The 14,176-nt window shown below is 37.5% G+C and overlaps 1 protein-coding gene across 1 annotated transcript in view; it reads left to right on the top strand.

Moving 5' to 3' along the window:
• Window positions 1-260: 260 nt before the first annotated feature.
• The window catches only part of TM9SF2 (transmembrane 9 superfamily member 2), a 58,014-nt gene continuing 44,098 nt past the window's right edge, over window positions 261-14,176 (top strand). Inside the window, exons 1-2 of the mRNA XM_032402690.1 lie at window positions 261-631; window positions 13,491-13,558. Coding sequence (XP_032258581.1) covers window positions 461-631; window positions 13,491-13,558 — 239 coding nt within the window. The 5' untranslated portion in view covers window positions 261-460. The remainder of the gene's footprint in view (window positions 632-13,490; window positions 13,559-14,176) is intronic.

Here is a 14,176-nt window from a genome sequence, read left to right as displayed (position 1 = left end):
CTGCGGGCAGTGTGGGGAGGAAACCTCGTGATTGTTATGGGAAACTGAACCAAAGTGGCAAGCTGGGGGCACCAGCCCGACAGTGGGGTGCTCCCCGACGCCCCAAGGGAACTCTAAATCAGAATTTGTAATGGGACCGTGAACGCGGAAGCAGGCAACCACCAATCGGCCGGCTGAAAACCTGGAAACTGGATTTCCTCCACGCTCCCTCCCGGAAACTCCTCCCGGGGCTTGCGGCCCCTCTCACTGAGCATGTGCAGGCGGCGTTGCGCATGCTCTCTCGAGCTTCGGTTCGGTTTCTGTTGCGGGACCGGCGGTGTCTCCTAGCGTAACCGGAACTGTCCATCGTGGAGCCGTCCTTGCTCAGCTCCCGCGGTCTTGTGGTCGTGTCCAAGGCTTCCCGTCCCTCCTTCCCTCTTCACCCCCTCGGCTCGGCTGCCCTTTCCCCGAAACAGCCGTCATGAGCGCGAGGCTGCCGGCGTTGTCGCAACCTCGGTGGCCGGGGTCGCTGCTGCTGGTGCTGCTCCTGCTGGAGGCGGCCCCAGGCCCGCGCCCGGGCGCCGCCTTCTACCTGCCCGGCCTGGCGCCCGTCAACTTCTGCGAAGAAGAAAAAAAGAGTGACGAGTGTAAGGTGGGTGAGGCCTGGCGGACCTTGAGTGCTCTGACCGACGGGGAGCCTCCCCTTACCCGGGGAGCTGAGGTGCGAGGGGAAGGGGGCGTAGCCGGGATGGATCCGGTGTCCCAAGAAGTGTTTGGGTTCGGCCCGGCCGTAGGTCGGAGGTTCTGGAACGGCCTTTGGGGGTAAATTCTGCGGGACTCAGTGGGCCTCAGGCTCGCCTCCCGTCTAGAGGTCCAGGTAGCACGAGCAGCTGTATTCAGTTTGCCAGGAAACAGGGACTCTGTATGTATGGCGCTCTGTTGGAGTTGGGTGCATGCAGGTCAGCAAGCCTTCCACGGGTGAGTGTTCGCTCACAGCCATGTGTCACGCACTAGGAAGTGGACGGCCAGGTCTTCCAGATACTTTTTATTTCATTGCTTCCCGTCTTACTCTACTTTCTTGGAACTCCTGGTTGGTTTTGAGAGCTTGTTTCTTTCTAGGACATTGGTATATTAACTTCACGCTTAGCAGTTTGTTGCTTATTTGTGAATTTTAACACCCAAACCGCGTAAACTACATTAATAAAAAGTTGCTGTAATGGTTGAGACCGTTAATTTCTACCTTTTAAGTTAAAAAAAATTTTTTTAACATGCAAAAAATGCATAAGATCCCACCAGTTAGTTTTCTCTGAGAGTGTTTTAAAGACTTAAAAGGAGTAGATGACAGGAGAAACGCGTTTTCTTCCTAGGGCAAATTTTGAAAACTTTGATCTCTTACGATCTTTACACTCAAGGTAAACTAACTGCTAGTGAAGAGGCGTAAGTAACTTGATTTTAGGTTATTCGGTGTAGAGCATCACGGTGCACATAACAATTATTTTTAAGTTGGTAACACCTACCATTGGGGCATGAGCGTGTCTTTGAAACCATTAATAATTTTAACAATTCAAGTAATCGTTCGGCAAACTTTTACGGTCTATAAATGGGTTTATTTACTAAGTTTGATTTTATTTTTAAAAGCTGGTGTTTATTTTATTACTGCTAGCTTTACTGTAGCAATGAATTTCAAGCTTATTTTAGGGCATTAAATAAGCTATTAAATTTTTCATAGCATTTTACAGTTTGTTTTTAAAATCTTGGATCTCTAAAAATGTCTAAAGATCTTTAAGGTTTACTCGAGGCAGCAGTTACCACTTGCATAGTTTAACTTTCATACCCTGCAGTGCAAGAAGCTTTCACTCTTTGTTATGACTGAAAGAATATATAGTGCTTGCAAGTGGAAGAGAGAGCTAGTCTTGAAAGCACACTGGTTTTACTGTTAAATATTTTAGTAACCAACCTTTAAAACCTAGTGTTTGGTCTTTCGATTTAAATTTAACGGCAATCCTCTATTGTGTTCCTAGTGCCTTAGAGACAAAAAATGTATCCCTGTCTTCTAGGGACTTCAAAGTAAAGGACATACGCTTATGAACAGATTATTGAAATCTGATATGTTATAAAAGATGTATGTCCAAAGTGCCTTAAAACACAAATGAGGAAACATCTGTGGATTGGTGTCTTTAGGGGAAAGCTGCAGAAAGAAAGTGACATTTGAGATGGACTTTAGAAAATTAATGAGTGAAATTTACAGGTGGTCTGCCTCTAAGATGATACTTGGTTTCTCAACAGGGCCTTTAAGTAGCTACTTTTAAGTTAACTTTTGCTTAATTTGGGGGACTTCTTTGGGATTTTTAATTTTCAAAGCTATAGGGATAAAACAGGCAAGGCAAAACTTCTTTTTCCTGAAATGTTTAGATTTCATCTTTGTTACCAGCTGCTCTCACGGTCAATGGAAACAACTGTTAGAAGAGCAGAAAGATGGAACTTTAGCAGTTTTTTCCTATATTTGACTAACTAGGATAGAGAATTTGAAGTAAACTTTAATGTATCTTCCTCTTGCCTCTCAGAGGAGAAAAACAGTAAATAGTTCAAATTTTCATTACTTCAGTCAGAGTATTGATTTTTCCCTCATATTTAATGAGGTCAGTCATGTATATACTCTTCAGAAAAGCTGAAGGGAATTATTTTTAAAATAAATAATGAAAAGTAAAATACTGTGAGTGGGAAAAATTATTTCCAGAAGATGCTGTTAGCATAGGAAATCAGGAGTTGGATGAGTTGGGTAGGACACTGATACTGTTTCCATCAGTTTTTCCATCTGTAAGATAGGGATGATCATATTTGCTTATTATCTCTTTCCCTTGAAAAGTGTTTTGCATTTGTTAGCGAAAAAGCACAGTATTTATTAGTTGTGATATTATAAAACATAAGTATAGAGATGAAACAAGTATATCTTCAGCATGTGTAATTTTTGTAGTGTAGTCATTACATGTACAGTGTCTGCATTTAGCTCACTGTGTATATTATTGAGAGACAATCAAAAGAACCCTGAGAATTTGGTCATTTTCTCCTCTCAAAATTATTTTATGTTCAAATTACTGGCAGAGAAATAGGAGTCCAGTGAACACAAAATTCTATTTTTAACTTCTGATTTATGATCTTTATTAGCCTTCATAAATACTGTGACTGTGTTCTGTGGATTCCTTTTTTTTTTTTTTTTAACTTACTATCACTACATGTACATACATTTGACTATCAACATAGTGCACATTCTTACTGGTTTTTATTGGCCATATAGTATTTTATCCTATTACTGTACTGTGGTTTGTTTAACCATTTCTTGCCAATAGGGCATTGAGATTGGTCCCAGTTTTTTTCTGTTATAAATAACTTTGCTAGAATGTATTTAGCAGGAATTACTTACATACTCCCAAATATAAAATTACTAGCTCAAAGGCAAGAAGCAATTTTATAGCTCTATTTAATATTGCCAGGTTTCTTTCAAAAAAGATAGGTTTGAAAAAAAAAAGATAGGTTTGATTTATAATGCCTTTAGCTAAATGATTCCCTATGTGTCCAGAATATTTTATAATTTTTATTTATTTTAATAGCTGTGTGATGGTATGGAAAACATTAACGGTGTATTACTTTCATTGCCATTAAGGTTTCTCTTTTAATTTTTTTCTTTTATTTGTCTTGTGTTGTTAGTTTTTGAAACCATAGTAATAAAAGGATTGAACTGTGGTGTTCTTTTCCTCTAGAATCCATTTTACTTCCTTAAAATCAAGGGACAATGTGTTGACTGCAATAAATAGAATAAAGCCCTGATCAGAAGTTAATAGATCTTCACAGAGTACAATGTGCAGTTCTAATCTACCTTGTAAAAGTTGTGATCATTTCAGTTAGCTGCTGCATGCTGTTTAGCTTTAGATTGGTCTTCAGTGTGCTGAGTGGCATTCTGATGGCGAATAGCTGATTAGTGAGCAGCATACTGTTGCTGCATTTAACTTTCAATTAATTGTTGGTTTGTCAACATGAATTCAGACCTAACAATTAAACTCTCCAGAACATCTGCCACTTTTTTACTGTTTGATGTATAGATTGTGTTCTTAGATGAAAGATTAAGAATTCCTTTCCTGTCCAGTAAGGGAAAATGACCAAATATACCCCTTGGTGTTTAAAAAAAAAAATGTTTAAATGTTTAATAATTTTTTAATAAAAAGGAAACAATCAGAATCATACTTTTTAAAAAATTGTAGTTGACACAGTTACATTAGTTTTAGGTGTGCACCGTAGTAATTGGACAACTCTACAACTCTCAAACAACACTATTCAATACCATTGATTATATTCCCTGTGCTGTACCTTTCATCCCTGCAACTTATTCATTCCATAACTGGAAGCCTGTGCCTTCCACTCCCCTTCATCCATTTTGCCCAACACCACATCCCTTTCCCCTCTGGCAACCACCAGTATGTTCTTTGTATTTATGGATCTGTTTCTGCTTTTTTTGTTGTTGTTTATTCCTTTGTTTTGCTTTTTAGATTACACATATGAATGAAATCATACAGTATTTGTCTTTGTCTGTCTGACTTATTTCACTTAGTATCAGACCCTCTAGGTTGTCTGTAATGTTGCAAATGGCAAGATCTTATTCTTTTTTATGGCTGAGTAATATTTCTGTGTGTGTACCACATTTTCTTTATCAATGGACGCTTAGGTTGCTTCCATATCTTGGCTATTATAAAAAATGCTGCAATAAACATAGGGTGCATATGTATTTTCACATTAGCATTTTCGTTTTCTTTGGGTAAATGCCCCGTAGTGGAATTACTGGATTGTATGGTATTTCTATTTTTAATATTTTGAGGAACCTCCATCCTGTTTTCCACGGTGGCTGCACCAGTTTATATTCCCACCAACAGTGCACAAGGGTTCCTTTTTCTCCACATCCTTGCCAACCTTGTTGTTTCTTGTTTTCTTGATCTTAGCCATTCTGACAGGTGTGAGGTGATATCTCATTGTGGTTTTGATTGCATTTCCCTGATGGTGAGTGATGTTGAGCATCTTTTCATGTGTCTGTTGGCCATATGGATGTCTTTGGAAAAATGTCTATTCAGGTCATTTGCCCATTTTTTAATTAGGTTTTTTTGTTTTTTAGTATTACATTGTACAAGGTCCTTTTTTCTTTTTAAAAGATTTTATTTATTTATTTTTGAGAGAGAGAAAAAGAGAGAGAGTGAGCATGAGCCAGGGGGAGAGAAGGGGGACAGAGGGAGAAGCACACTCCCTGCGAGACTCAATCCCAGGACCCTGGGATCGTGACCTGAGCCGAAGGTGATGCTTAACTGACTGAGCCACACAGGTGCCCTACGAGGTCTTTATATAATATTTTGGATATTAACGGATATATCTTTTATCAGATATGTCTTCTCCCATCCAGTAGGTTTTCTTTTCATTTTGTTGATGGTTTCCTTTGCTGTGCAAAAGCTTTGTAGTTCGGTGTAGTCCCAATAGTTTGTTTTTGCTTTTGTTTCCCTTGCCTGGGGAAACATATCTGTAAATATGTTGTTAAGGCTGATGTCAAAGAGATTACTGCCTATGTTTTCTTCTAGTTTTGTGATTTCAGGTCTCACATTTAGATCTTTAATCTATTTTGAGTTTCATTTTGTGTATGGTATAAGAAAGTGGTCCAGTCTTCCAAGCACCATTTATTGAAGAGACTGTCTTTTCCCCGTTGTAAATTCCTGCCTCCTTTGTCGTAGATTAATTGACCATATAAGTGTGGGTTTATTTCTGGGGTCTTTATCCTGTTGCATTGATCTGTGTGTTTTTGTGCCAGGATCATACTGTTTTGATTACTGTAGCTTTGTAGTATGTCTTGAAATCTGGGATTGCTGAATCCTTTAGCTTTGTTCTTTCTCCAGATTACTTTGGCTATTCAGGGTCTTTTGTGGTTCCATATGAATTTTAGGTTTATTTGTTCTAGTTCTGTGAAAAATACTACTGGTATTTTGATAGGGATTACATTGAATCTATAGATTGCTTTAGGTAGTATGGACATTTTAACAATATTTTTCTAATCCGTGAGCCTGATATATCTTTCCATTTGTTTGTGTCATCTTCAGTTTCTTTTATCAGTGCTCTATAGTTTTCAGAGTATGGGTCTTTCACGTCCTTTGTTAAAGTTACTTCTAGGTATTTTATTCTTTTGGGGGTAATTGTAAATGGCATAGTTTTCTTAATTTCCCTTTCTGCTACTTCATTAATGAATAGAAATGTGACAGATTTCTGTATATTGTGTCCTGCAACTTTACTGAATTCATTTATTACTTCCGATAGTTTTTTGGTGGAGTCCTTAAGGTTTTAGGTATAGTATCATGTCATCTGTTATAGTGACAGTTTTACCAGAATTAGACTTTTAAATGTTCTTTCTTGGTAGTTATGTTTAGAAATGTTTAATAAATTGTGTGTCTGTTATTTTGGGAGCAGTTGCCTCTAAATATGGAATAAGTAAAATTGAAGAAAGCAGTTCCAAATGTTGCTTTGAACAGACATACTGTGTATTTTACTTGTTTTAATTTGACCATAGATACAATTTGAAGATTTTGAAATATCTAAAAAAATACAATTACATTTGCACTTATTGATAAAATTGATATATATTTACTTATTGGTATTTAGTTTCACATTATCAGAGTTTTCTCTGGAATAAGAGATTGATTCTTAGCTTCTGGAAACTAATCAGTGTATGTGGGTTACTGATAATGTTTCAAATACGAAATTTGGCATGGAATGACTTTGATTATGATAAATTCCCATTCCAACAATTGTTTTTCTTTTCTGTGGAAAAAGTACATGGAGCTTAGAAAGTTTGCTCTCAGAAATTAAATTTTTTGAATAAAATTATTGTAAAACTGAGATTATTCATTATAGTGGATCTGAGAGCTATGATTCGGAAAGCAAGCAAGGTCCATTTGGATAAAATACTGTCCTGCTGCTGTTGGCTCTCCACAAAGGGAAGCCCTTCGCAAGGTGTATTTTTGAACATCTGAAACAAAGCCACAGACATGTGCTTATAAACCCCCACCCCACACACATAAATTCTAGAGACTGGTCTGTGCTCTGTGGACCTTAGAGCCCCGTTCTTTTTTTTTTTCTTTAAAGATTTTATTTATTTATTTATAGGACAGAGAGAGAGACACAGCGAGAGAGGGAACACAAGCAGGGGAAGTGGGAGAGGGAGAAGCAGGCTCCCCGCCGAGCAGGGAGCCCGATGTGGGGCTTGATCCCAGGACTCTGGGATCATGACCTGAGCCGAAGGCAGACGCTTAACGACTGAGCCACCCAGGTGCCCCAGAGCCCCGTTCTTGAAGCTCTTACTTCTTATTCTTTTTTGCACTTTTTTATCAGTGTCCTATTAGTAAGCTTTGTAGTTAATTGTAGCAACTTTAAATGTGCTCTACAAAGTTACAAGGTCTTTCTCTGTTGCCATTAAAATTAACTAAGTATTGGGGCGCCTGGGTGGCTCAGTCGTTAAGCGTCTGCCTTCGGCTCAGGTCCTGATCCCAGGGTCCTGGGATCGAGCCCCGCATCGGGCTCCCTGCTCTGCGGGGAGCCTGCTTCTCCCTCTCCCACTCCCCCTGCTTGTGTTCCCTCTCTCGCTGTGTCTCTCTCTGTCAAATAAATAAATAAAATCTTATAAAAAGAAAAAAAAAAAGAAAAAAAAAAATAAAATAAAATTAACTAAGTATTGATGAAAGCCTTTGGAGGAAACTTTTGAAATATATTTTCTTTGCTCTTATTCTCAACTTTCAAATCTGTTTCTCACCTATGCTAATAATAACGATAAAGACTGCAGTTTGTGTACTTTGTGGATGCCTTAGTTAATCCTCAGAACAATCCTGTCATTTGTAAATGGGGAAACTGAAGCTGAAGAAGATGGAGTAACTCTCTCAAATGTATATACCTAGTAAGTGGTGAAGCAAAGATACAACTCCTAGAGTGTCTGATTCTGAAGGTTGAGCTCTTCACACCACGTTGGGGTACTGCTGTTTCTTCCATGCTGAATACTCTCTACCTCTTCTGCCTCACCCTGGAGATCCCTGGCTGCTAATTATCCTTGACTTCCACAATTGATGCAGTTTTAACCTGTGTAACCAATTTTTAAGTAGTCAGATTTTGTATTTATTCCTTTATTTGATACAATCTAAAGTTGAAATTCTCTTTTTCAGTGAGATGGGGATAGAAGGAAGAACCTTAGTATCTAGGAGATCAGCTTCTGGGCATTGCTGGTCAGATAACTCAAAGTTCATGAGCATCCATTTATGCGTTCCAGCATTTCCATTGGGATTGTTTTATTGTGTCTGAGTTAAGATTTCCCTTCTTTGAAATTTTTCCCACAGTGGACTCCTCCAATATTAAGCATTTGTCCGTAGTTTTCCTTTTCTGTGGCTGTGCCTTGGTATCTCAGAGCTTTTTGTGACTAGTCACTTGCTTTGATTCTTGTTCAGAGTTACATTTCTTCTCAGAATATTTCTTTCTACCTTGAAAACCAGTTGTAGGTGGGTTTGGGACCGATGTGATGGAAGGTCAAGTGGAATAAAAGCAAAACCAAAGGAACAAGGAAATAGGAAAAAAAAAAAAAATGCAGCCCTGTGTCATGGCACACGTGGCTTAAAGCTATAAAACAAAGCATAGTTGTGACCAAAGCTGGGATCAGATGTAGAATGGGTAGGTTAGGACCAGAAAAAAATTGTACATTTGGGAGGAGAAGGATTTAGAAGGGAGACCATAGCACTCTAAATTAAACCATTTCCAGAAAAAATTTCTTAGGGTGGGATTTAATTAGTCTTCCTTTGTCTAAGTTGTGCTTTAGGATTTATCTGTAACTTCCTTAAAAAGTTTAATGTTGTCACAACTTTCCATGCTTGTAATAACTCAGTTTGGAACACTTTGAAAGCAGGAATGTGAAGTAAGTAACGTTTAAAGCTCTTTCTGGTTATGTCAGAGATATTTTAGAGTTGGCTGACTCTATTATAAAGGCAAATTTCCAGAAGGAGATGCACTTAATTAACTTTTGGATGGGAAATAAAGATACTTAGAGTGGAAAGTGACCATAAAATTAACCAAATACTGTCCTTTTGTAGCACATTGCTATTTTAATGGTTAAAAAAAAAAAAAAAAAAAAACTAAATCCCTTGGGTTTCAGTAACTACCCCAAGAACTTACAAATAGCTTTGTAATTTTTTTCTTTTACTTTCTTGAATGTATGTCTTGTCTCTCCACCTGGATTAGAAATTCTTCAAAGGCAAGTGTTCATGTCTTTTGTATTATTATATCACTCATAATGTCTAGTATTGTGGCCACTAAATAAATGTGTCGAGTGAATGACTTTCTCGTGGTGGTTCAGGATTTTTTGTTCTTGGGAATGTTCTTCAGTTTTCATGTACATTGCATATTCTGTTTCCTCCTATTTAATACTTATTTTGAAGTCATCTTTCCTAGTCTAGAACATCTTTCCACGCTAAATTTTACTCTTTTGTCTTTATTTCTTATTGCTTTGATTTGGCTTTTGTTGCTTCATAGGAAGAATAAAGTCTACTCTCAACTTTAAAGCCTTTTCTTTTTCCAACTTTTAATTGTGACAGTCTTCAAAATTCAAAAAAGTTGGCAGAATAGTATAATGATCACCTGTATATCCATCTAGACCTCTAGAGCCAACAGTTGATTATATTTTTCCTATTTATTTTACGCATGTATGTGTTTATATTTTTAGGGATGAATGTCATGATGTATGTAGCATACTTTTGCCGTTCATGAAACCACATGAACTCACTAGCAGTCTCATTTCCTTTCTCCTTCCAATTTTTAACATTTTTCTCTACTGCCATATTACAAGGATTTTGTTCATTAAAGCAGTTTTATTTATTTATTTATTTATTTATTTATTTATTTATTTATTATTTTTGAGAAAGAGCATGTGCGCAGGTGGGTGGGGGGTGCAGAGGGAGAGGGAGAGAAAATCTCAAGCAGGCTCCACGCCCAGCACGGAGCCCAATGCTGGGCTCGATCTCACAACCCTGAGATCATGACCTGAGTGAGCTGAAACCAAGAGTCAGAAGCTTAACCGATTGAGCCACTCAGGTGTCCCTACAAGGATCTCATTCTTAAAATATTATTGAAATTTTCTTGTTTCAGTATAAGAGTTGATACTTAAAATATAGAGTATTATAAATGTAGCATATTGGGGCGCCTGGGTGGCTCAGTCGTTAGGCGTCTGCCTTCGGCTCAGGTCATGGTCCCAGGGTCCTGGGATCGAACCCCACATTGGGCTCCCTGCTCAGCGGGGAGCCTGCTTCTCCCTCTCCCACTCCCCCTGCTTGTGTTCCCTCTCTTGCTATCTCTCTCTCTGTCAAATAAAGAAATAAAATCTTTGAAAAAAAAAATGTAGCATATTTACAAATATGTTGTAAATTGCTCTCTTCTTTGTTAAATATATCATTAAATGTAATTTGCATTTCTTAGCATTTTGTGAGACAATAATTCTTAAATTTTCAGATTCTCACAATTTAAAGGAAGAATGAAAGTGCTACAGAAATAGCCAGGATGAATTGAATATCCAAGTGTGTTTTGATTAGTTCACTGAATAATAGAAAAAGGTCCATAACTTAGTGATGATATTTGTGATAGACTAACTTTCTTGTAAAAGTAAATGTGGAAAAGCGTCAGAAGAGACAAGAAGGAAGAGAAAAGTAGAGGACTGAGAGCAGCAGAAATTAGAAGTGATGGTAGTGGCACTTGAGTTTCCTCACTTTTTTTTTGAGTTAGCAGTCCAGCTTTTGAACTTATTTCCTTGTCTTAAAGTAGAGCAAGTAATCCCTAGCTCATAAGGTTATTATGAGAATTGTGTTTGATAATTATCATCTTCCCCTTCCCTAGACTAATAGCTAAGAAAAGAGTAATGAATTGGCATAAACAGTAGATCAGAAGGCTGTTGCCTTAGTGTCCTTTTATGGGAGCAGGCGGGTGGGGGGGCCCTCAAGGTTATCCTCATACTGATAAATACTCAGATTCAGGAATGTCTGTTTTCTCTGAAATAGTAATAGTAGCAATGTTTATTTAATTTACCTTATAGTTATTGTGTACCAACTGTGGACCAGCTTCTATATTCTTATCTGTTTTATTATCACCTCACACATTTGTCACATTCAAAATTACTACTTGACCAAAAGCACATATTTATTGAGTAAATTTAGGATTTGAAATGAACTGAGCAGTCTGGTGCTATGCTGCCTCTAGACTGAATTTGTGTTCCCTACTTGTTTATGTGTTGTGTGTAAAAATTAATTTTGTTTTTAGGTGAAAGATTTATAAGAAGAATTGTTCTTTGGAGTTTGTTATTTTGGAAAAATTTGTGGGCAGCCCCTAATATAGACATCCTTATAAATCACAAAGCAAGGCTAAAACATATGCTTACTCACACGATTATTATTAGGAGTGGAATGTGAAGCTGCTTCACCAGATTAGGAAAAATTGACAGATGTGGTAAATTTAATGGGAATTAGATATTAAAGGAGAGAGAGAGGGAAAGTGTGTGGGGGGAAGGGGCAGAGAGAGAGAGAGAGAGAGGGAGAAGCAGACTCCCCGCTGAGTGCAGAGCCCAACTCAGGGCTCCATCCCAGGACCCTGAGATCATGACTTGAGCCGAAATCAAGAGTCCATCGCTCAACTGACTAAGTCACCCAGGCGCCCCTAGCTCTAACCACATTTTAAGTGACAGATGGCCACATGTGTATTTGACAGTGCAGATAAGAATATGTCCATCATTGGGGCGCCTGGGTGGCTCAGTCGTTAAGCGTCTGCCTTCGGCTCAGGTCATGATCCCAGGGTCCTGGGATCGAGCCCTGCATCGGGCTCCCTGCTCCGCGGGAAGCCTGCTTCTCCCTCTCCCACTCCCCCTGCTTGTGTTCCCTCTCTCGCTGTGTCTCTCTCAGTCAAATAAATAAATAAAATCTTTAAAAAAAAAAAAAAATATGTCCATCATTGCTTACAGTTCTATTGGACATTCTTGCATAATAGTAAATACTTAGTACTTTGTACCAAGCACTGCTCTTGAATTTTCTCAAAAACACTCGAAGCAAGGGTTATTATTCCATTCTACAAAGGAAAAAAACTGAGTGAAGAAACTTACCCAAGATCACACAGCTAGTAAATGTCATAGTCAGGATTTAAACTCAGGTAACCTAGCTTCAAAATCTTTGTCCTTGATCACTTTGTACTGAACAAGGTTGAGAGAGTAAGAATAGGCTTAATTGTGGCACAGGGGATTTAACTTCTGTGGTGGAAATGTGGCTCTTAGAGATTTTTGAAACTTAAAACCTAGAAAGTTCCATAGAATATAATAGCTGTATTCCTTCCTAGAAAGAAATCTAGAGATGTGAACTGGATCATCTTTTTAGAAATCTTTCAATCTTCATGAAGATATATTAAATAGGGTGTTTAGATTCTGAAGGGTCTTCATAGCAGTGTTGACCCCTTATAATTAGTGAAAATTATTTTGGCAGAGTAAGCCATCAACTGGGAATTTTGCCTTCACAGCAATTACTTATATTTGTGTTAATTATTCAAGCATTCTGTAATGCCTAAATGTCGTGTCTCATTATCTTTTTAGCTAAAATGACTAATGACAGAATATTTTATGCACAGAGACAGTTTAATTTTTTGTATATGTTTGAGGCAGTGTTACCATTGAGTAATTTCATTTGCTTACAATTTTAGGGATTGCACATGATACTGTTCTCACTACTGTATATAGAGGCTAGTGTCTTTTCTTACACTGTATATCAGGAATATTGGGTGAGCATTTATTTTAGCAGATGAGCAGTGTAGTTTAGGTATTCCCTATTCTGAATATCATTAAATTCATTTGTTTTTATTCATTTAACAAATATATAGCACTTCTTGTTTTAGTCACTGGAGTTTTTTATAAATGTTAACTCATTTAATCCTCATACACTTCTCTCTCTCTCTCTCTCTCAAATAATAAATAAATAAGTAAATAAATGAATAAATAAATGTTGGGGGGAAAAAAAAAAGGAGTGGCCCCTGGGTGGCTCAGTCAGTTAAACTTCTGAATCTTGGTTTCAGCTCAGGTAATGATCTCATGGGTTGTGAGATTGATCCCTGCATGGGGCTCCGCACTCAGTGAGGAGTCTGCTTAAAGATTCTCTCCTGCCCCTCCCCTGCTCACACACACTCACCTCCTCTCTCTCTCTTTCTCTCTCAAATAAATAAATCTTAAAAAAAATTATTGGAGGTATTTGCAACTCTTAAAAATATTTTGTTGTAATTTAATTGCATATAAGTCTACTCAGTGAATGGATTTATAGGAGAAATGTTTAAATATCATAAAATTCTACATTTCAAACATGTCAAATTCTTTTTCAGTTCTAAGCATGACTTAAGGTTTGATCTCTATTTGTTTATATTCTAATTCTGTGTTTCTTCATCAGGCTGAAATAGAACTATTCGTGAACAGGCTTGATTCAGTGGAATCTGTTCTTCCTTATGAATATACGGCGTAAGTTTTTCAGCTTGGTTTTTATATAAAATTGTATTGACTCATCAGAATTTTGTACTTTTAAATATTTATTTTCTTCACAGTTATGGACGAATTCATATGTATTTTAAACATGTATAAGGCCTGGAAACATTTTTTAAGGGGTATTCATTATTTCCAAGGTAGAGTTAAAATGTGAAACGTGATCTTTTTTCAATACAGTAGAAGCACCAACTGAAACAATGGATTTCCTTTTTTATCTGAGTGGACAAAAAGGCATTGTGTTTTCTTTAAATTTTTTAATTATAAAAAACCCCACACAGTTTTAAATAAAATTCTTATATCCCACGTAATCCCCAGAAACAATTGCTTTGTTTTCTGCTCCTCCACACTTTTTCTCTGCATATTTTAATGTACCTAACCACATCTATACATTTTTGTTTTAAACAAAAAGTGGTTTTGCACTTTTTTCTCACTAGGTTTATTGTGGGCATCTTTCCATGTTAATACACAGCTACAGTTACCTTAGTCTTTTTTGTAGCTGTTTATTCTTTCTTTTCTTTCTTTTTTTTTTTTTTTTTTAAAATTAAGTTATCACCCAGTGTGGGGCTTGAACTCAGGACCCTGAGGAGAGATCAA

This window comes from Phoca vitulina, unplaced genomic scaffold (assembly GCF_004348235.1).
Source record: "Phoca vitulina isolate PV1807 unplaced genomic scaffold, GSC_HSeal_1.0 scaffold5, whole genome shotgun sequence".
Taxonomy (NCBI): domain Eukaryota; kingdom Metazoa; phylum Chordata; class Mammalia; order Carnivora; family Phocidae; genus Phoca; species Phoca vitulina.
Note: the sequence above shows the minus strand (reverse complement) of the source record. Positions and strands in the feature narration are given on the sequence as shown.